This window comes from Myxocyprinus asiaticus, chromosome 44 (genome assembly GCF_019703515.2).
Source record: "Myxocyprinus asiaticus isolate MX2 ecotype Aquarium Trade chromosome 44, UBuf_Myxa_2, whole genome shotgun sequence".
NCBI classification, from domain to species: domain Eukaryota; kingdom Metazoa; phylum Chordata; class Actinopteri; order Cypriniformes; family Catostomidae; genus Myxocyprinus; species Myxocyprinus asiaticus.
The window spans coordinates 35,240,999-35,265,687 of record NC_059387.1 but is presented as its reverse complement, the minus strand read 5'-3'; the positions used below and the strand labels follow the sequence as shown (position 1 = coordinate 35,265,687).

The 24,689-nt window shown below is 38.5% G+C and overlaps 1 protein-coding gene across 1 annotated transcript in view; it reads left to right on the top strand.

The window, feature by feature from the left end:
• Positions 1 to 2,848: 2,848 nt before the first annotated feature.
• Positions 2,849 to 24,689, top strand: part of LOC127434624 (activin receptor type-2B-like) — a 64,620-nt gene continuing 42,779 nt past the window's right edge. Inside the window, exon 1 of the mRNA XM_051687497.1 lies at positions 2,849 to 3,319. Within this exon, the coding sequence (XP_051543457.1) occupies positions 3,268 to 3,319 (52 nt within the window). The 5' untranslated portion in view covers positions 2,849 to 3,267. The remainder of the gene's footprint in view (positions 3,320 to 24,689) is intronic.

Here is a 24,689-nt window from a genome sequence, read left to right as displayed (position 1 = left end):
AAGAAAAATCTGTCTGAGTGTTGGGCTTTGTGTTGAATCATGCGGCCGGTTGTAATGACTCTACCCAGGTTGTCATATTTTTTATTTGGCTAAGTGCTGCTTGGCAGACCTACTTAGCAGAGTTTTGGACGGGCTACAGCATCTCATCTTTCAATCTTACTCGGCCGGTGTCTTTTTAAAAGTGGCCGCTCTCAGTTACTCTAATGTTTCTGCTGTCAGAGTGAGAAATAACCAGTGGGACGGATCGCAGCCCAGTCAGTCTGAGCACCACTGCACTAATGCAGATTTATTAAACGCGGATCAAATGCGCTGATAAGGTGCCACATCCATATGCCTTTAAAATGGTTAGCGTTTATACCTCGGTTAAGTCTTTCTTTTTTTTAATTTGCCATGACACAAGAGTATCTGCTTTTTATTTTTTCAGAACACTACATATACCAAAGCGAACGCTGCACATTTGTTACAATGTTGAAGCAATTTTGTATCAACAGTGATGACTTTAACATATAATTTGGCATTCATAGCAAAGGCAGCAAAACAAAATGTTACAGGAATATTCTGAGTTCAATACAAGTTAAGCTCATCTAACAGCATTTGTGGTATAATGATGATTTCCATAAAAAAAATATAAACATCGACTCGACACTCGTGGGTTACGGGGGGCTTGGGTAGCTCAGCGAGTAAACACGCTGACTACCACCCCTGGAGTCGCGAGTTTGAATCCAGGGCGTGCTGAGTGACTCCAGTCAGGATTCCTAAGCAACCAAATTGGCCTGGTTGCTAGGGAGGGTAGAGTCACATGGGGTAACCTCCTCGTGGTCACTATAATGTGGTTTTCGCTCTCAATGGGGTGCGTGATGAGTTGTGCGTGGATGCCGCGGAGAACAGCGTGAAGCCTCCACACGCGCTAGGTCTCCACGGTAACGCGCTCAACAAGCCACATGATAAGATGCGCGGATTGACGTCTCAGACGCGGAGGCAACTGAGATTTGTCCTCCGCCACCCGGATTGAGGCGAGTCACTACGCCACCACGAGGACTTAGAGCGCATTGGGAATTGGGCATTCCAAATTGGGAAGAAAAGGGGAGAAAACAACAACAACAACAACAACAAAAACTGGGTTACAGTGAGGCACTTACAATGGAAAATCAATGAGGCCAATCCGGAAACATTTAAATACTCTTTTTTAAATATTTTGTTTCTTCTATATAATGTTAACGGCTGAAAATATTGACTTTGAGAGCCACTGATTATAATTAAATTTACAGTAACATTTTTTCATTTTTTAAACATTCTTACCGCATTATTCAGTATGTGTTAGACTATAAATCAATGCTTCTGTTGTTTCCTCTGATACTAATGAACACTCTGACCCTGATTTTTACATCCTTGCTATGATGAAGGTTCATTTCCTCCAATCAGACCCAAGCACTGAGCAAATTCTCCTCCTTAAAAGTGTTTTTAGGAAGCCACTGGTTGCACTTTTTTATGCATATTTAATTTTGGAAAAATTTAGCAAAATTCACACAATTCAACAGACAAAAGTATAATAAAAAATGATATATTAGAAGCAGTAAATTAACAGTTAATAAAACTATTAAGGACTGTAGCAAGCATTGCAGTTCTGCTATGCCGGGTCTCTGATGGTTAAGGACACAATTGTAGTTTTGTGGCTTTTAGTGCATGTCTGTAAGCTTTGAGACCAAGCTTTGAGGTCTTTTATTGTCGTGTGCGGCGACTCACTTGACAGAAAATCCTAAAGAGACGTGTAGGCGAAGGTTGCACAGCTTTGAGAATATCTGTCAGTTCATAAGTGCTGCTTCTCAACATAATTACCTTCTGTGATCATTGAAGAACCAGGAATTTCATTTGAATTTGAACAGTTTGAATTGTAACTCTGTTTTAACACTTTCTTGACTTGTTCTAATGTCAGCAAGTCTGACAAAGCAGACATCATTGCTTTTGCAATTTCCTACTCTTATACAGTTTAAATCTTAGATTTGTATCTTGCAATTTTATATTGCTTCTCTATTAATGTAAGAGCAACTGATTTGGTTGCTTTGCTGTTTTTGTGTGGGCAACGATAGACATTTATCTCTCTATATATTTAGGGTTTATTAAACTGTTTGTCTTGCGAAAGAGATTTAATGTCAGTGTGTTTTACAACCTGATTAGATAAACTTATTGTGAATCTAAGAAAAAAAATATTTCACCTTGATATCATAAGTAAATAAATATAAATTATATTTAGCATTAAAAAATAACATTACTTTTAGTATTTTTACATGTTCATGACATCATTTTCTTGACAAGTCGGTTTTCCCATAAATTGTCATTTATGTTATGCATTCCCTAATAATTTGAGTCATTCTTGTACTTATTTGCAACTAAATTCAGCAATGTTGGCTCTATGGCTTTTAGGACAGCGTGCAAGTTTGTGTGTGTATATTTTTGGAAAATGTGTTGTCTGAGCATATGGACTCGACTCGAAAGCTTTGCATTCTCTCTTTGTGTTGCAACATCCGGGTTTTGTTGCTGCGAAATTCCCAATCCTACTACGGTGTAGAGGTGACTCATGAATGTTAATTAGATCCAGCTGACGTCCTCGGCATCCTTCTGGAGCATCCTGTCTTCAAACAACTTAATATTCATGAGCCAGCTCAATCTAGTCCTGCCAATTCGCCAGCTCACTCTGTTCCAGCCAATGAGGGAGCACTACTGAGCGAGCCTCATTAATATTCATGAGCTCAGCCTTAGTTGTAGTAGGATTCGTTGTTCGGTATTTCTGCTGGTTAAGTTAGGTTCTCCGAAGCCATTTTGGACTCAGTTCAGTTTCATGCATGTCAGAGTCGGACCCGGTCCAGCCATACTCACTGTGAACTGGGGAAAGAAGCTTTGCGGAGAGGCTTTGCGAGAAAGTCCCTCAGCGATCCGTGTTATTTGACGCTGGATTAAGTGGAGGGCGTTTCTGTGGAATATCGGCGCTTCCCGATGGATTTGTCCGTGTGATAAAGTTTTATTCAGCCCGAGCGGTGGGGTGGACGGACGGACGTCGGGCCGACGGTCACTCGGGCTCGTTGTGTGTGTGTGTGTGTGTGTGTGTGTGTGTGTGTGTGTGTGTGTGTGTGTGTATATATATCTATATATATGTATGTATGTATGTATGTATGTATGTGTGTGTGTTTCCCCCGATCATTTTAAATGTTTGCAAAGCAGAAGACACTGGAAAGGAGCAAATCTGGGGTGTATTTTTGTCACTAGAGGAATATGTTCGCTCCCTGGCTGACTTTTGCACTTCTTCTGGGAACTTTCTGTGCAGGTGAGCGCACATTTATTTCATATGTGCCAAAAGTTGGGTAAGATTTGCATAAATATTTCATGAAATACTGCAAATATTAGTATGTGCTGCTGTTTTTCCGCTGGTTTGGGATGAATTGGTCTAAAGCAGGCGAGGAGAGTCAGTCACATTGTTACATTGGATCATTAAACGTTCCATTTCATTGTAACCGTTACAAATGTAACCAGTCCACACTTGAGTGACATTCTGAATTCCTCATGCATGAACACGCATTTCATATGATGCATTGGAGCATTATTACTTAATAACCTTTTTTGTAATGTTTTTTTGTAATGCATGAGAACATATGTTAATTTGGTGTAGATTTGCAACATTTCAGCATTTATTTAAAGATCTATCTGTGAATGTTAGTAGATATGAGTGAATGACTGGTAAGATTCATTCATAAATGCAGATACTACTCACATTTCTATGGAATAATAACACAAGCACAGTGCCAACTGTTTGTGTTCTCAGTTCATGGATTTTTATTTCTTTTCTCGCATACAGTAGTTGCATTTATGAATCAATTCCTGAATGTGTTCGAGGCGTTTGATTCAGATGTGAATGGTTTAGTTGTGATTTTCTATGCATGCACGGATGGTTTCACGTGCTTCTATATTCCTATATAGAATAAGTGAAATGCATGCATGCGCCTTCACTTGTGCCTTTTAGTATTTAATTTCATCTGTATGCCTCAACATTTACATGATCTTTTAGAAATGTGTTTGTGTGAGTATAGATGAAGAATAGATGCAGTTAATGTGTGTTTGACTAGTTGTGGACTGTGGCTTTGTTGTGTTTGGGGGGGTGGATACATACAGCTCATGATCATGCTCACTTGAGATTAAATAACATCATTTTACACTTTGATAAACAACCCAAAGTCAGATTTGTTTCAGGAACAGTTTTCACATACTGTGAGATTTGAATGCACTGCTGTCACAGAGGGAATTCCATCACATTTAAGCCTGTTGATGTTTCTTTTTGTTTTTCTTTTGAGTTTTTGTGCTTCAGATGTTCTTTGTACTTGACCAAGTAAAGTTCCTGTTTGGAGAACATGAGTGTTCAGTTGTGTTTTTGAGTTGTTTTTACTTCAAAGTGCTCAAGAACTTTGGCATATGCTCCATAGTGTTTGTTTGAAAGAAGTTTGACTGTGTTGTTTTAAGAGGTAGACCGATATATCGGTTTTACGATTAATCGGTACCAATAGTTGCCTTTTGGAACTATCGTTATTGGGAAAAATCTATACGATAGTTTTTTCATCATTTTGTCATTTCAAAAATAAGAGTCCCCGGCATGTTTCGGGCTTGTTTGTACTTAAAAGTCCCAAGTTATCCACCAAATCCTCAGTTTTGCTTTCTGGTTATTTTGGGGATTTTGGTTGAACAATAAACTGCATCTGGGATTTTATTCATTTAGGACTCTTCGTCGGAGCCAGTCATAGTAAGGAAAGAATACGTTTGTTTTTAAAATTTTTTTTTACATTCTATAAATCAGTTTTAAAAACTATCATCCGATTAATCAGTTATCGGCCTTTCCCACCACTTTAGTTATCGTATCAGCAAAATCCACTATCGGTCAACCTCTAGTTGTTTTCTTGAGAGTAACTTCAGTGTACAGAAGTTATTTTGTTAGAAAACTTTGTAGTAAACATTAAGTGGTATTTCTGATTTCATTTTGGTTCACTAGAAGTCTTGTCTGGTGCCCTCTGAACTTGACAGAACATTTTAAAAGTGTATATTGAATTTGAGCGTATCTTCTTTGCTATACTTGTCAGTTTTTAAGTGTTTTTTAAGATAATTAGCTACTTTCTGAGATTTTATAAGCACTGGGCATTTCATTTTAATTTGAAGATTTTGAATTGTAACTTTTGTTTTACCACTTTGTTCTATTGTGTTTGCTCGTCATTTCGTACTCTTATACCATTTAATTTTCAGATTGATATCTTGAAATTATATTGGTTCTCTATTAGCATTACAGTAATAAACAAGATACTGATTTTTCTGTTTTATCGTTTTTATAGGAAATTAATTATATTTAGATGAAACTCTGCTAGGAAGTGCCTCATTTCGCCCTAAAATCAAGAAAAATATAAGACATTGTATTTTACATGTTGAAAATGAAGCCTGTTTTAGGAAGATTAAGATTTTCTGCTTTGTGACATTATTTGCATGACAGTTAAACACTAAAGAGTAGTCAACCATGATGCAAAAAACATCAAATGATTTAGTAATATGCATTTGTAATATTGGCCTGGCTGTTTATCCGATTGGTAAAATAAGTGTAAAGTTCTTTCATCAGTTTTTGCTGTCATTGAATTATATTTCTACATGCAGTATATCATCATCAGCCATTTAAAAACCCATATACTGTATACAGTTGAAGTCAGAAGTTTACATACACCTTAGCAAAATACATTTAAACTCAGTTTTTCCACAATTGAGCTTTAACTTCCTGGCTGATTTCTTGAGATGTTGCTTCAATATATCCACATAAATTTCCTTCCTCATGATACCATCTATTTTGTGAAGTGCACCAGTCCCTCCTGCAGCAAAGCACCCCCACAACATGATGCTGCCACCCCCATGCTTCACATTTGGGATGATGTTCTTTGGCTTGCAAGCCTCACCCTTTTTCCTCCAAACATAACGATGGTCATTCTGGCCAAAAAGTTCCATTTTTGTTTCATCAGACCAGAGGACATTTCTCCAGAAAGTAAGATCTTTGTCTCCTATGTGCACTTGCAAACTGTAGTCTGGCTTTTTTATGGCAGTTTTGGAGCAGTGGCTTCTTCCTTGCTGAGCAGCCTTTCAGGTTATGTTGATATAGGACTCGTTTTACTGTGGATATAGATACTTGTCTACCTGTTTCCTCCAGCATCTTCACAAGGTCCTTTGTTGTTGTTCTGGGATTGATTTGCACTTTTCGCACCAAACTACATTCATCTCTAGGAGACAGAATGCGTCTCCTTCCTGAGCGGTATGATGGCTGCGTGGTCCCATGGTGTATATACTTGCGTACTATTGTTTGTACAGATGAACGTGGTACCTTCAGACATCTGGAAATTGCTCCCAAGGATGAACCAGACTTGTGGAGGTCCACAGTTTTTTTTCTGAGGTCTTGGCTGATTTCTTTTGATTTTCCCATGATGTCAAGCAAAGAGGCACTGAGTTTGAAGGTAGGCCTTAAAATACATCCACAGGTACACCTCCAATTCAGTACACCTCCTATCAGAAGCTAATTGTCTAAAGGCTTGACATCATTTTCTGGAATTTTCCAAGCTGCTTAAAGGCACAGTTAACTTAGTGTATGTAAACTTCTGACCCACTGGAATTGTGATATAGTCAATTAAAAGTGAAACAATCTGTCTGTAAACAATTAATCATGCCATGCACAAAGTAGATGTCCTGAACGACTTGCCAAAACTATAGTTTGCTAATATTAAATCTGTGGAATGGTAAAAAAAGAGTTTTAATGACTTCAACCTAAGTGTATGTAAACTTCTTCAACTGTATATATTGTCCAGACAAGATTATTGTACTGTAATGAGAATTTGGAGAAGTAATTTTCATGAAAATAACGCTACAATGCAAAAAATAAGTGAATACAAAATTTCAAAAAAAGGCTTCACTTTTTTTATGCAAAATACAGTATAATTACTTAAAGAAAGAATACTAAACTGTAATTAATTACTTTATTTTCTCATACTAGTCGACCAATAATTTAAATGCATTGTGGTAGTACTCTTTTTATTGAAATTAAATTATGATGATTTTTACTGATCATTGTTTTTATGTAATGATTTTCTTAAATGTTTTACAGTAATGAAAATTACATTTTGGGGGTGAATTTTAAAGGTGTTTGAATTTTTGTGAAATATTAAATAATGTCACAATGCAAAAAACAATAACATTTAAAGACTCCATTTTCTTAATGCAAATATAATTTCTTATTTCTTTTAATTTTTGGCATAAAATAAGACCCGGACATGTTCTCAAATGACTGACTTTTGCATCTCTGTGTGGCACTCGTAACACTTGATGTTGTGTGTGTTGTGTAATGGTCTTGCGTAGAGCATTTCACTGGCCAAGAGGAGGGTGCTGTAAAAATGAAAGTGGGGTAGTGTGTCTTTTAAACACGATTCTATTGGTGAAAACAAACCACCTTTACTGCGTTTTTTTCTTTCTTCTTTATATGCATGCTTCAGCAGAGCATCGCTACTTGGTGGTGGGGGGGGGGGCGAGAGAGAGAGTATGGGGGATGGATGGGTCACCTCAAGCAAGAACTGGGATTTAAAGAGACAGTAGGTATATGATTTTTTTTAATGTATTTGTATGGACTCTATGCATAGTCATCAGTGTGTGTGACCAGCAAAGATACACTATATTGCCAAAAGTATTCGCTCATCTGCCTTTAGACGCATATGAATTTAAGTGACATCCCATTCTTAATCCATAGGGTTTAATATGACGTCGGCCCACCCTTTGCAGCTATAACAGCTTCAACTCTTCTGGGAAGGCTTTCCACAAGGTTTAGGAGTGTGTTTATGGGAATTTTTGACCATTCTTCCAGAAGCGCATTTGTGAGGTCAGACACTGATGTTGGACGAGAAGGCCTGGCTCGCAGTCTTCGCTCTAATTCATCCCAAAGGTGCTCTATCGGGTTGAGGTCAGGACTCTGTGCAGGCCAGTCAAGTTCTTCCACACCAAACTCGCTCATCCATGTCTTTATGGACCTTGCTTTGTGCACTGGTGCGCAGTCATGTTGGAACAGGAAGGGACCATCCCCAAACTGTTCCCACAAAGTTGGGAGCATGGAATTGTCCAAAATCTCTTGGTATGCTGAAGCATTCAGAGTTCCTTTCACTGGAACTAAAGGGCCAAGCCCAGCTCCTGAAAAACAACCCCACACCATAATCCCCCCTCCACCAAACTTCACAGTTGGCACAATGCAGTCAGACAAGTACCGTTCTCCTGGCAACTGCCAAACCCAGACTTGTCCATCAGATTGCCAGATGGAGAAGCGTGATTCGTCACTCCAGAGAACACGTCTCCACTGCTCTAGAGTCCAGTGGCGGCGTGCTTTACACCACTGCATCAGACGCTTTGCATTGCACTTGGTGATGTATGGCTTGGATGCAGCTGCTCGGCCATGGAAACCCATTCCATGAAGCTCTCTACGCACTGTTCTTGAGCTAATCTGAAGGCCACATGAACTTTGGAGGTCTGTAGCGATTGACTCTGCAGAAAGTTGGCGACCTCTGCGCACTATGCGCCTCAGCATCCGCTGACCCCGCTCTGTCATTTTACGTGGCCTACCACTTCGTGGCTGAGTTGCTGTCATTCCCAATCGCTTCCACTTTGTTATAATACCACTGACAGTTGACTGTGGAATATTTAGTAGCGAGGAAATTTCACGACTGGACTCGTTGCACAGGTGGCATCCTATCACAGTACCACGCTGGAATTCACTGAGCTCCTGAGAGCGGCCCATTCTTTCACAAATGTTTGTAGAAGCAGTCTGCATGCCTAGGTGCTTCATTTTATACACCTGTGGCCATGGAAGTGATTGGAACACCCGAATTCAATTATTTGGATGGGTGAGCGAATACTTTTGGCAATATAGTGTAGCTTGTCATGTTGTTCTGAGAGGGTTATTTCAACATTTATGCACCATGTTACATTGTTTTTGGGCTTGTTTTAATAGGGATCATCTGCTGTAAATAATGATGTGCTGTTTTATATTTTCTCTTTGTTTTATGAAGACGGGTGGGTAAAAAAATTGTTTTTCCGATTAATCGCGATCTTCATTGGAACGATATCGATTCTTAAATCCCAAGATCGATCTCTCTCTCAATGCTCAACCCTCTCTTACAATAAGAGGAAATCTATGCGACTAAAGTGAATATATTTGGCAACTGGCTGGTAAATGTTTAGATTGCAGTAATTGTGTAGTTTAGTCGTGAAGTGTTCAGCAGCGAGATCCTTTCACAGCGTGTTGAGAGTAAAAGTTGTTCCGTGTAACGTGTATTAGTCATTGAATACTGTCTCTCTTAATAGCCTTTCTGTTCTTTACAGTCAGTGGTTGATGAAAAAAACTATAAAAAAGCATTTAATTCTAATCATGCATCGCACAGATGAGATAAAGCCATTTGAGTCCTCTCTAGTTAACATGCGCTCATTTAAAGGCACTGTTTACGGAAATGTTAGAGACAAAAAGACGGTTTTAGCACATGTTCAACAAATCAATTTAAATACTTGTAAATGATACAAATTATGCAATTTATCAATAAATATGTAACAAGAATAATATAATGAAATATAATATCTCATTGATTGAATACATTTATTTTTTTCATTTTTAAAAAGCCAAAATGTGACCTAAATGATGAAAGTAATAAAATGTAATTAGTAAAATTAATATTTTCTTAATGCACAAGTGAAAAGGTCCCCTGTATAATTAACAGCATTAGCTGGGAGATAATTTCTTTTATATGTCAGCAAAAGGGACATTATAATTGAAATAATCCCATATGAATAGAAATTGAATCAAATCGGAATCTAATTGAATTGAGAGCTTGTGAATCAGAATAGAATTGAACCAGCCATAATAAGCAAAAATCTGAAAAAAAAAAAAAAACATACAGGGGCAACTCAAAGTATGTTTTCACATGTTACTTCATGAAACACATTTGATTTTTTTTTTTTGTGACGAGTTGAACAGTGTTGTTGTGAAATCTACTGTAATATTCTATATACTGTAAATATTGCTAAAAATAAAATGTTTTGCAACATTCGGCAACACAAGGAAGCATTTTATAGAGAGTTTACCGTGTTGTGCTGCATCAGGTCTTTGCACTAGAACATGAAAATTCATCCAAACCCAAAAATTATGCACTGGGATCCATTCAAATTGCCTGTAATTGACTTTTGCCCTGTGAAGTTTCATGCAATTCATGAATGTGCAGTTTGCTCTTGGCTTTCATTTTAATCTGTTGCAGATACTCGAAACCCACGTTTCAAATCTGGGCTAATATAATAAGTGAAGATCACACTGCTTGCGTTCAGACAGAATGTCTTTGGCTGCTCAGTTTATTACTCGTAATGCACAACAGAAAGTCATTTTGTGCTGTATTTCAATGATTTAGGCTAGAGGATCTATACGAGCAATAATGGGCAAAACAAAGAGATTTATTTAAAAGCAATTGTTCTCACAGCCCTATTTAGATGGACAACTGTTCCAGAAGCTTGTACCTGAATGTATAATAAGGATTTCAAAGGATCATGGATGATCATTAACTTTATTTGGTATGTTATAAAGGTTTTGTGTGTGTGTGTGTGTGTGTGTGTGTGTTTCTTAGTTGTTGGCTTAACAAACACCTTCAATTATGCAGTTTAATTTTGCCAGTGATTTTAATTTGGAATGAATAACAGTGCATCTGATATTTGCTTTTGACAGAATTATTTCTTCACTTGTGTACTTTGCTTCGTACACAAGCAAAGCCGATGCTGATATCCAGAGAGCAGGGTGGCCGATACGATGCCTATATATAACATAATTTAATATAGTAAATAACATAAACAAAATTGCTCAAAAAAATTATAAACTCTTAAGCACTATATTTACTCAATTTCACACAAAACTTTAACTTTGTAAAAAAGAATCTAAAAATAATATTGTATTTTAAATGGTAGGTAGAAGTTTCTTCTGATTTCTGTTTAGTCATCACATTTTTGTAATTTATTTCCACATGAAATTTATTTTAATATATTAGGAAGAAGGAAGTAACAGTACAGACTGTAGCAACCATAGTTGGCATCTCCACGTTAGCAATCGCATTTTCTCAAAAAATACAGAATCAAACCAATTGTACATACATTACACAGTGAATTAGACCTTTACTTATTGAACACTTGAAGCGCTTTTACTTTGTTACACCAGAGACTATTTAGCAGAGATGGGCCACTTCTATTAAAATGAATGGGAGAAATTAGAACGGCCAACTGCAACCAATGGTCAGTGGATGAAGATAGGAAGTCCCGCCTTGCAAGTATGTAACAGGTTCAGGATTGGCAAGGAGATGGCGGAAACCCGCTGAACTATCAGCATAAACTTTAAATGCATAAATTAACTTAAACAAACATAAACGCACACAGCACAGCCCTGTGTGTGTGTCCCTCTCTCTCTCTCTCTCCCCCGAACTGGCATCTCTGGCTCCCTTTTATCTCTCTCTCCTGCTGATTAATTGACTCGGCGCTGGCCGTGCACCCTCACGGCCTGGCCATGCCCTCCTCCTTGTCACATCTCTGGAGGGGAGATGCTGCCCTTCCGGCTGTTCTGCCAGCTGACGGTCCACTCTGCCTCCTGGGAACCTGGGGAGAGAGGAGAGAGAGAGTGGTTAGAAAACGCTGGATTTTCGTGAGGTTTGTGAATGACATCTGTTTAAACGAGATATTTGCAGATGGTATATGATATAAGTTTTTTTTATATTTGCCCTTTATCATTAGAAAAGACAGTTAAAAGTGACAGGGAGCTGCTGAGTAGAGGCTGATAGAATATGTGCTTTAGAGGTAAATAAGCGCTCCACATAATCTTGGATCTGCTGAAGTTTTGTGAGGTTGGTTTATTACATCTATTTAAATGAGATATGTGCATATTAGCAGATGGTATATATTATATTAGTTTTGATATTTGCCTCTATTATTAGACCAGACAGTTAAAAGTTACAGGGAACTGTTGAGGAGAGAGAGGGAGAATGAAACAGGTGAGCACTAACATTATGAGCTCAAACGCGTCTCTTATCTCTGATATGCGGACCGTTTAAATGACACTGTGTTGCACACCGGTTTGATATTGTAGTAACACGATGGCACGTAAAAACAAAACAAACTGGTCGTTTATATGTCTCAGTCACTTCACATGTGCTTCTCAGCACCCTCAAGAAACAAATCGGCCAGAGGGGAAAATATATCGGCCTCGGCAATATATCTGTCGACCACTAGTCTTAAGTGAATAATCAGTTTGTTTGTTTTTTGGTCCTATTATGGAGCTCTTGTGGGAGAAAAAGCACACTTTGTACATTTCAGCCTATATTTATATCAACTGATATTTTTATATATTTATGTGCAACTTAAATGGAATGTGGGTATCTGCAACAAGTTATATTCTGAAGTTTACAAAACTTTTATCCTTAATAAACTTTCATATACGAGCTAGCGAGTGGGTGTAGTTGAGTTCAAAATTGAATTAAATGAATAAAAAAGCCTATTGCACTGAAAGAAGGTCATGATTACGTGTCGGTGTGTCTTAGGCTAATTTTTATCATTGCATTTCCTTTTTTAGTGTCTCATGTGGTTCTCTGTCCATTTTCCATAGCCACATTTGTTTATACTTATGAATTCTGCTGTAACAATTACCAATGAGACACTTGCTTACCAAGACTTGGATAATTTCCCAGGATTATAATTGTTGCACATCCAGTTCTATTATTTCCTTAAATGAGACGACGTGTTAGAAATGTGCAAAAAGAGATTGCGACTGCAGTCACGTGCTGTAGAAAAGGCTGTCTCTGAACTTGCCGTGTCATTTGTTTGCCTTCGCAGATAACACTTATCTGGGCCCGAGCTGCATGAGCAGAATGCCGTACATAAACAATGATATTCCGCCAGCGCTATCTCTCACACGGGCCTCGTCGTACATCATACGCTGCGCTCCGAGTCCTCATGATAATGCCGAGGAATTGGATAAGCTCAGGTTTGTTTAGCTCAAGTATTCTATGAAATTATTCGTGAACGAATGTTTACAGTTTGAAGATCCGTGGTGATTACCATCCTGTTACGTAGCGAAAAGGTCACCCGAGCTCAGACATTTGAATAGTTTGATGGTCATGTAGCACATATTAGTAGGTCCACACTGAATCTGAATGATGCATTTATTGTGTTGGAAATAAAAATCTATATATATTTTTTTTAAATGAAGCTGCGAGTGCAACACTCTTATTGATATCTAAATGCATAATCAAATTAGCCAAATATGGGGGGAGGCATGTGTAGAGCTTTGAATGGTAAGTGTTTAAATACTGAATTACATTTAACAAATCAATGAACTCATTAATAACCAATAATGAAAATAAGAGACAATAAATTTTGTCCATTAGTCAGATATGTGTGGCGTGCACATGGAAACTCTGTCAGTGACATCACTTTACAGTAGTGAATATTGTGTTTGCATGATAACTCGTTGGCTAAGAAATTCAGAGAAGAATTCAATTTGGCGAGTTTTTTCATTTTGCAACGTTAAACTTCACTAAGCTATTGAATGCGTACGCATCTGCATCAATCAAACCGATCTCAAAAGAAACAGACCACAATAATTTTTATTAAACTGAGCTGTTTGATAAACATTGGCTTCGGACATAGGTTTAAATTTAACCGTAATTAAAATCCTATAGATAATGCAAGAAATAATATTTTAGAAGAACAGTAACTACACACTGGGGCAGATTCACGAAGCAGTTGCGCCACTTTGCATGTGGTATTTCAGTGCAAAAAAACGGCATCTTATTCTCCAACAACCCTCAATCTATTTTGGCAGGTGCAATCAGTGCTGAAATTGCGGCGCGTCTTGAGTATTTGCCAGTCCTCTCCGTGCAAACACACGTCCTTTCGGTGTAAATTAGGCTCATTGTAGATTGCACTTCAATTCACAGAAATTGCCCAGTGCAAGATTGCACTATTACCATGAATGAAAGTAGGCAGTAAAATGAATTTTATTTAAAAGAGATGTTCGTGAAAATTTTCAACTGATCATATCAGCAGTAATTCATCAAATACTGATCAAATGATGAACAGCGTTATAACCTGGCATATATCCAGATCTAGTAAAGCACACTTTCATCATGTTTAAGAGATGATTTGGATTAGTGGTCAACTGATATATCGCAGAGGCCGATAAATCGTCTGATATTCTGACTTTTTTTCATTATCGCATCGGCCAATACATTTTCCCCGTTTGCCGATTTGTTTCTTGAGGGTGCTGAGAATCGCCTGCTTGCATGTGAAGTGACTGAGACTTGTAAACGACCAGTCATGGTTCATTTTGTTGTTATGTACCATCGTGTTAGTACAATAATAGACCGGTGTGCAACACAGTGTCATTTAAACGGTCCATAAATAAGAGCCGCGGCAGACGCGTTTGAGCTCATAATGTTAAAGTGCTCACCTGTTTCATTCTCCCTCTCCTCAACAGTTCCCTGTAACTTTTAACTGCCTTATCTAATGATATAAAGGCAAATATCAATAAAACGAATATCATGTACTGTCTGCAGATATGTGCATATCTCATTTAAACAGATGTAATAAACCAACCTCACAAAACTTGAGCAGATTCAACATCCTGTGGAGTGCTCATTTATTGACCTCTAAAGCACGTATTCTGTCAGCCTCTCCTCAACAGTTCTCTGTCACTTTTATAATGATAAAAGGCAAATATCAATAAAACTTGTATTATATACCATTTGCAAATATCTCGTTTAAACAGATGTAATTCATGAACCTCATGGAAATCCAGCTTTTTTTCCCTGTCAAACGCTCATCTAATATCTTCCTCTGAAGCGTGTATTCCATCAGCCAGAATCAAAAACTTCAGGATCAGGATCAAAAGTTCCTCTGATTCACAAATCATGATGGTCACTCCGTAACAATCCAAGCAGTCGATCCAGGCCGTTTAAACTGTCAGGAGATTGAGGCTTGCGCTGGATCCGCACCGCTGAGTCTGAAACCAGGACAATGCTGCCTCTGGAGGCTGTATGCGGAGGTACGATGAAATTAAGGTGCTTTTCAAACTGTTTGGAAATCAGTTTCCTTAAGAGTTTCATTCATTCAAAACAGATGTCAGTTTTGTAGTTTTGTGTGAAATTGAGTAAATATAGTGCTAAATAAGAGTTTATTTTAGCATATTAATGTTTGTTATTTACTATGTTGAATTGTGTGAGATATCGGCATTGTATCGGCCTATCGGCCACCCTGCTCTCTGGATATCAGCATCAGCCATTAAACTCATACCGGTCGACCACTAATTTAGATCACAGTGATGCTATACAGTCCCGAAAGGGTGTGTCAAATACGGTGGTCTGCGGCATCCTCCGTAATATTGCACTCAAAATCAGCCCGCAAATTCTGAATTGCACGTGCAAATTGCATTCTGCACACTTTTTGTGGCCACGCTTGCACATCTGCATAATTCCTTAAGTGAATTGGGCGCTATACCAGCACAGAGAGCGCCTGCTAATAAAAAGCACATTTACCGGGCGCAATACACTCTTGGTGAATTACCCCCCCAGACTGCCTTAGTATTATTCTTTTATTTTTAGAATAAAGGCATAACAGCATTCTTCCTCTTACCAGGTATCACTTAGATTGTGGTTTTGTTTTTTGTATTTTCATTTATTGTCCTGCTGCTTCCAAACTGAGAATTTTTTTTTTTTTTGGAATAAATGTGGCTTTTTATCCGATTAATCGAAGAAATAATCGAAGATTAATCGATTATCTAAATAATTTTTAATTGCAAACCTAAACCAAACTAAAAGTGATGGCTAAAATCATGATCCGATAAACCAAAATATTGAAAGCGAACATTCAAAGTGCTGTGGGATGTGTAGAATGTTGGGTGTTTGAATTCTACAGATATCGGTGGCACTTTTCTGTGGTGCGGTTGCAGATTCTGTGCATGCTTGCTTGTTACTGGTTATTCTGTGGAATCTATAGTTCATTCCGTCAAGCGCATTAGAAACCTAGAGGTTGTTGTTGTTGTGGGTTTGTCAATTTCATCCTGATATTGAGTCTGTTGCTCAGTGGTCATGTCTGTCTGTGGTCTGCTCAGACGGTCCTTGTTTGTTGCAGAAGTTTCTTTTTTGTCTGGAGAGAACTGCTCAGAAACGGGGCAGGGTCACAGCGAGCCCCATTCAGCGTACGATTGATGGCTCTTATGTTGTGTTCTTGAGAATTAGTGAGCGCTTTGTGTGTGTATTTGTGTGCATGTCTGTGTCGTGCCTTTGGAAGCCATTTGTCTGGGGGGTTGGGGCTCCGTCTGGTGGATAGGTCCCGACCCCTGCGGTAGCTCCCCCTCAGCTTTTTTTTTGTGTCTGTCTGTGTGCTGAAATGTTGGGCAGAAAAGGGTTGTTTCCAGCCCTGTATTGACACTCTTTGACACTCTCCCTCTGACCCATTTGGTTGTCTTTTAAAGAGATTCTTTTTTTTTTTTATATTGATTTATTACTTATCCATCCACTTATTATCCAATGATAAAGTCAGTGAAGGATTTAAACTGTAGCTAAGCCACGAGAGGCCATACAATACAGTGATTTTACCATCAGTTCAAACATCAGTTTCAATGAATTATCATCACTCAAAAATGTACATGGAAAATCTTTGTGAATAAAAATGTTTCTAGTAAAAATATATAGGGCTGGGTACCAATTTCTGATTTTCTGATATTTCTGATACTGACGTTTTTAGATGGATCGTGTATTGGTCTGACGAGCCTGATCCAAATCCAATACTTTGTTAGTCGTGTTACTGTCAAGCTCCAAAACTGACATAAGGGACCATTAAAAACACCATTTAAGTAGTCCGTATGACTCGTGCATTTTATTCAAAGCCACTTGAAGACATGCGATAGCTTTATGAATTGCAAAAGGCTGTTTAATTAGTAAATATACACCGGTAATATGCATGTGCAGCTAGGGCTGGGTGATAGGACGATGTAATCGGATATTGACGATGTCTTACAAGGATGCCGATTGCGACACTCAATTGACAGACGATGATCAACAATACCAGAAAATGGCAAAACCATGGATCTGGGGAGTCGGCAAATATATTAAATAGTGGCCAGGGTGTGAAAATAGTACCCGCCACCCGCCAAATGTGACGAGGCTGAATCCAGTCCACAAGCTCCTGTCTGCCCTGCCCCGCCGGCAGGTGTATTAGGTGACATTTGCACCAAGTCTGACATTTTGATGCAAATCCAAATTTTTTTTTTTTTTTGGTCTGTGAAATTTAAAGTGTATTTTAACGTTTAGGTGCATATGATCTGCATTACCGCGACTCTGCAAGCGCTCTTAGATCACACGGACACTTAAGTTGCCTGTCAGTCAGTCAAATGCGTGGATGGGGGGGGGGGTTGGGTTGGGTTCTCCCCAATTTGGAAAGAGCGCATTGGGAATTGGGCAAAGTCCTCGTGGTGGCGTAGTGACTCGCCTCAATCCGGGTGACGGAGGACGAATCTCAGTTGCTTCCACGTCTGAGACCGTCAATCTGCACATCTTATCACGAGACTTGTTGAGCGTGTTACCGCGGAGACATAGCGTGTGTGGAGGCTTCACGCTATTCTCCGCGGCATCCACGCACAACTCGCCACACGCCCCACCGAGAGCGAGAACCACATTATAGCGACCACGAGGAGGTTACCCCATGTGACTCTACCCTCCCTAGCAACCGGGCCAATTGGTTGCTTAGGAGACCTGGCTGGAGTCACTCAGCACGCCCTGGATTCGAACTCGCGACTCCAGGGGTGATATTCAGCGTCAATACTCGCTGAGCTACACGGGCCCCCTATAAAAAGTGATCTTTAAGATTCTCGTTATTTGTGTAGCTCTTCTCTCAACTCTCTTTTCCTTTTTGCCTGCTAATGAGATCAACCAGTGGCGATTTTATCTTGTTTTAAGAATCGATGTCACGATTGTTCAAATGAAATCGCGATTAATCAGGAAATCTGTTATTTTTACCCTAAATACTTCTAAAGAACGTAAGCTGTTTTCAGAGCTGTTTCTGGTTTGAGAGATCTGATCTGTGTGTGTGGAGACATTATTGTGTGAGTGGAAATATGGCAGATGTTTCCTCCTCGCTCCAGATGGAGGAATGTGGTGGATAATCGTGACTCCCAGGCTCCTCTCCTGACCTCTGCGTCTGCATGTTGATGCGCAGCTGTCGCAGACATCAGCGGCTGTCATCTGCGCACACGCTCCACACCCACTCTTCACTTCTGCCACTCGCAGCCATGAAAGAGAGTGCAAAAATATCTCACAGAGGAAGAGCATGTTTAATGCATATAAATATGCAGTATGGGAATCTGGTTCTGATTCAGATTACACTTAATTATTGCGGTTCCTTTATGATTCAATTAACACTTATTTATTGATACTATTGTACAACAGCGTACAACACTGTAAAAAAAAAGAAGACTGTTGCAGCTGTGAGAATCGTCATTCCTCAAAACAATGATTGACTGACGAGTTTCTAGTGGAGTTTTGCACTCATTGTTGGAGTGATACTGTGTGAGACGTTCAGAGACATGGGATCGTGGGGTGACGGAGGTCACGCTTTTGTCATGGAAAACTCTTGACCACCTGCTGTGAGGAGGCCCGTCCGCGACGGCTCACGGGTTCATGGGAAACGAGTCTGGGACAATCTGTTGTTTTAAGCGTGACAAAATTCAGTATTTTGTCTTGATTCGTTGTTAGTCACAGAGTTTGGCTCTTGAGATGTGTTGAAGGGCTCAAAGGGCAAAGAAGAGATTTTCAGAAGAGTTAAGGGTAGTGCATGCTTATCCAGTAAAATTATATTTGCCATAGTATAAATTTACTGGTGAAATCAGACCCCATCAAATATCAGGACCCTTATCATTATTATACATTATATTCAGCATTGTATAAGTTTAATATAGCAAATTCAGTCTCGTGCTGAAAAGTCTCATCCTGGTGCTCATTGTATTTCATGTGGTTACATGAGAAACGATTTCACCTCTGAGACATCGGTGTGATATCCATGAAAGCTGCATGATTGATTACATTGGAACTGAAAGCGTGGTATGATGTTGCACGAGTTTAATCAAAATGATTGCGCTCCCTTTCTCCATTGTGATCAGTTTGATTCACGTGGATGTGTGCGCTTTTTTGCTTCATACATACATAGAAAATTGCAGTCAAATGTAACTCTTAAGCACATCAAACAGCGCACACACTCTTTCAGTGCACCTGAAGCAGCATCTGCTCTACGTTAAACTGTATACTTAACCCTTGTGCACCCTTCGTTACGGGTGCATCCTTGGGGCCTTTGAGACCGTGTAATTTTGTACCGTAATCATGGAATTTTTTAAAACAAATGTAATAACACTAACTTCACTCTAGAGTTCTCTAGAGTTGTGCAGTTTTTTTTGGGGGGGGGGGGTTGTGGTATTTATTTACCTTCTTTACCTCTAAATGACTAAACTACACCATTCATTTTCATGTAACTTTTTTTTTGTCACTTTCACTTTTGTGAAGATCTACATTTCTCCATTTAATTCAGGGAGAAAACATGAAAAATGGCGTCATGCATTAGGGGCAGATTGCTGAAAAAAAATAATAAAACGTAATTTAAAATGACCTGAAATTATATAGTTATAAGCAGTAGATTGCTGCAGAGGTACCCTCATTTGCCTGGTTGTAGCAGACTGTTTTTTAAAAAAAAAAAAAATGTAGATCTTAACACAGGTTCTGCATTTGAATATATATTTAAACATTATCAAAGACATTAAAATAGCTTTTTTTTTTTTTTTTTTTTTTTTTGGTTTGAGGTTTTTTGAAGTGTCAGCTTTTGCAATGATGCCACATTGTTTACAAACCATGGTGTTACAAAGAGAAGACTTAAAGTAATATTTTTGTTGCCTATCATTTATTTCAAACATCACAATTCAATAAATCAATAGAATAAATTAATAAAAAATGCCAATAAAACCAACAGCAATAAACAGAAATGAACAGTGATAATTAATTTTGTGTACAAACATAAGACTTAGAATAAACATTTTGCTTCCACCCCTGTGTAAACTCTCACAGTGAAAAAAAAAATCAAGTGTCTAAAAGTCTTTGTGTGTGTGTGTGTGTTGTGTGTCTGCGTGCGTGCGTGCGTGTGTCTGCGTGCGTGCGTGCGTGTGTTGTGTCTGTGTGTGTGTGTGTGTTATGTGTCTGCGCGCGCGTGTTATGTGTCTGCGCGCGAGTGTGTGTTATGTGTCTGCGCGCGCGCGTGTGTGTTATGTGTCTGCGTGTGCGTGTTATGTGTCTGTGTGCGTGTCTGTGCGCGAGTGTGCGTGCGTGCGTCTGTGTGTGTGTGTGTGAGTGTTGGTGTGCATGCATGTGTAAGCATGCTTGGTGTGTGCTAAGTATCATTGCCTCACCCCTTCATTTATGTATGTGTGCGTCTGCGTGTGCATCTGCGCGTGTGTCTGCGTGCGTGCGTTGTGTGCGTGCGTGTGTCTGCGTGTTGTGTTTGTGTCTGCGCGCGCGCGTGTGTTGTGTGTCTGCGCGCGTGTTGTGTGTCTGCGCGCGCGCGTGTGTGTTATGTGTCTGCGTGTGCGTGTTATGTGTCTGTGTGCGTGTCTGTGCGCGAGTGTGCGTGCGTGCGTGCGTCTGTGTGTGTGTGTGTGAGTGTTGGTGTGCATGCATGTGTAAGCATGCTTGGTGTGTGCTAAGTATCATTGCCTCACCCCTTCATTTATGTATGTGTGTGTGTGTGTGTGTGTGTGTGTGTGTGTGTTCTCCGTTCTGGATGTGTAATGGTCTCACCCCTTCATTTCTGTGTTCTGCATTGTGACTGATTTTATTTGACAAATTCTAGAAGAAATGCTCTTTTATAGTGTCACCCCTTCATTTCTGTGCGTGTTTGTGTTCTGCATTGTGGCTGATTTATTGATTTTATTTGGCAAATAATAATAAAAAAAAAAGAAAAGTGGGTCAAATTTTACCCCGAACATGGCAAGTGAGTTTATCACACCACCACACAACCTCAGTCCAGCCCAATTTTGTGTGTGTGTGTATGGATAGCAAATAAAGGGTAAGTCACCAAATCTCATGCCACTGAGATGAAGGAAACCATGTTTTTTAAGGAAGCAAAGTTCAAAAGGGTTCGTTTTTGACCCTAAAGCTACATAAGGGTTAATATGATCTTCTTTGAAGTGTTTATTAAGTGCTCTTGTGCGCTGGGCATCTTGAGTCATGTTTTTTCCGCTTCAATTTGTCTCCGTCATTTTTCAAACGAGTTTCATCATGCAACACATTTTCACCGTGCTCTGAAGTGATGTCACTGATGGAGCTTCTCCGTACTCGCGGCATATATCCAGCTAATCAATAATGAAATTTGTTGTCGATGATTTTCATTATCGATAATAGCTGTTGCTGCCCTAGTGGATAGCAGTTTCTCCTGGTTTCTGTTTAGTCTTCCCATTTTAGTAATTGTTTGCACTAAGGAATCTTGCAGATTCATCAAGCACAGCAATTTATTTTTAGTCTTATGAAATAAAAATGTATCCACCTCAGTTGAGCGAATAAATTTTTTGTTTTTATGCACATTTTGGAGATTTGCATTTGCTGTCAGTTCGTCATAACTGTGTGTGTGTATGTGTGTATGAGACCGTCAGACCTGCGTTTCCCTCGCTAACTGTCTCTGTTTTTTATTGCGATATGGTTGGATTATTATAAATATTGTTCCTTGTGGTTTTGTGGTTGAGTTGTGGTTTGCATTTTGTGCCAAAGTCTATAAATAGATTTGTGTTGGATTGTCTGATAAACGGAGAGCTTCAGCACAGGAAAAACAGTTTCTGGTGTCCAGATGGACGGCTGCCAAACAACAGCGCTCGAGTGTTTTTGAGGTGACTGACTGAAGAATACAAGTGTTTTTATCTTTTGTGAAAGGGAAGATTGTGGATGTTGTCATCAGAACCTCTCTAGACCTGGTGAAGAGTCTTACAATCAGTTTATTACTCGTTCTTCTTACGGAATTAAATCCTAAATTTGTTAAAGGGTTCCCACATTAATGGAATACCTTGAAATTTTAAAGTTGTGTTTTCCAGGCCTGGAAAAGTCATGGAATGTTTTATAATGAATATGCATTTTTCTGTTTTTTCTCTGCTCTTAAATATTTCATGAACTAGATATTGCTCGTCTTGCGTTGAGTAAAACTTGCTCGCAAGCCAGAGCGATGTCTGATTTAGTAATTGTTCAATAGTGAATCATTCTTTTGAGTCCAGTAAATTACTAAAAAAATGTTGACTTGAAAATATTGAAATTTTGAGATTATCTTGTTTATTTTTATTCGTTAAGTACAACTTGTATTTTTATTTTTTTTTTTATACCATTAAATATTTTTTCTTCAATAAGCTTTCACATGAACATTAAACAATGTAACACCAATGACATATTTAAATGAACCATGTGAAAAAATTAGTTAAAATGTAATTTAATAACTTTTCAACACGGTGGGAAAATCTTGTAAGTTCTTTTCTGCAACTTTTTAACATTGATAACACCAGTGACATGTAATCAAGGGACAAACATTCTTTTTTAATTATTTAAATGATTAATTACTGCTTTTTTTTGCACACTTGCACTAATGCTTTGCCTGAGAAAACTAAATGAGTAAAAGTGAAACATAACTATAACTGTAAATGTCATTGAAGTGCTGTATCAAATGAAGGGGACGAGGGTTTTTTCAGGCAGCTGACAAATTCAAATATATTTTCTAAATAATGCATAAAACAATATAGAGTCAAACCATTTCATATTATTTAATAAAAGGTTAGGATATAGAATGATGCCTTTTAAATGGGGCGTCTTGACTATTTGAAATCTTTTCCATAACTGAGAAGTCAAGGGACATGTTTGTCACCATATTTTTGACACAACTAGCTCTAAATGATTCATTAGCAAATCGGTCTGAATCAAAATTATTTTTTAGAATCTGTATCCAGTCATCACAAACCCTTAAATCTTGGAAAAGCCAGAAATTCAAAAAGATGCGAACACTGTAAAAGCTGAAACGAAATCATTATTTTATTTCTTGAGATTTTGTCAAGAGAACTGTTGTATTCTCTAGGATGGAAACCAAAAAAATAAATAAATTTGGTTCCTTCTCATCTATCTAAAGACTGTATATTTTCAAATAACGATAAACATTTTTTAAATATTTAAATTAGGAGTGGGAATCACAAGGTAACTGGCGATATAATATAATATCAATATTTAGGTCATGATACGATATTATTGCGATATATTATGATAAAATGCAATGTTTCGCTCAATGTTTGTCATTCGTCTTCTGTTTATCGGACTTAAGAAAACTGTTTCCAAATCACCAAATGCTTTAAATTAATATAAAAGTGCCAGTTTACAAAACAAGGGCGGTTTATTTCCTAATATCTGCGTACAATGCAAAGCCTTAAGCACGTAAGACCATAATGGCTCACTATTTCTGTGGTTAGGTCAATGCAGCGAATTAATTATAATATTTATAAATACAATACTAGTCTAAACACTTTAAAAAACATTATTACACAGTTTCAATTAAGGGTCGTCCAATATATCGGTGAGGCAATATATCGGCCGATGCCGATAATGAAAAAATTCTGAATATCGGCCAATTTATCGCCTACATTTTCCCCGTTGGCCGATTTGTTTCTTGAGGGCGCTGAGAATCACCTGCTTGCATGTGAAGCAACTCAGACATATAAACGACCCGTCATGGTTCATTTTTGTTGTTACGTGCCATCGTGTTACCATAATAATAGACCGGTGTGCAACTCGGTGTCATTTCAACGGTCCGCATATCAGAGCTGCGGCAGATGCGTTTGAGCTCAATGTTAAAGTGCTCGCCTGTTTCATTTTCCCTCTCTCTGCTCAACAGTTCCCTGTAACTTTTAACTGTCTTATCTAATGATATAAAGGCAAATATCAATAAAACTAATATCATATACTGTCTGCAAATATGCACGTATCTCGTTTAAACAGATGTAATAAACCAACCTCACAAAACTTGAGCAGATCCAGCATCCCGTGGAGCGCTCATTTATTTATCTCTAACGCACATATTCTATCAGCCTCAACAGTTCCCTGTCACTTTTCTAATGATAAAAAGGCAAATATCGATAAAACTTCTATTATATACCATTTGCAAATATGCAGACATCTCGTTTAAACAGATGTAATAAACCAACCTCACAAAACTTGAGCAGATCCAGCATCCCGTGGAGCGCTCATTTATTGACCACTAACGCACGTATTCTAACAGCCTCAACAGTTCCCTGTAACTTTTAACTGTCTTATCTAATGATAAAAAGACAAACATCAATAAAACTAATATCATATACTGTCTGCAAATATGCACGTATCTCGTTTAAACAGATGTAATAAACCAACCTCACAAAACTTGAGCAGATCCAGCATCCCGTGGAGCGTTCATTTATTGACCTCTAAAGCACGTATTCTAACAGCCTCTCCTCAACAGTTCCCTGTCACTTTTATAATGATAAAAGGCAAATA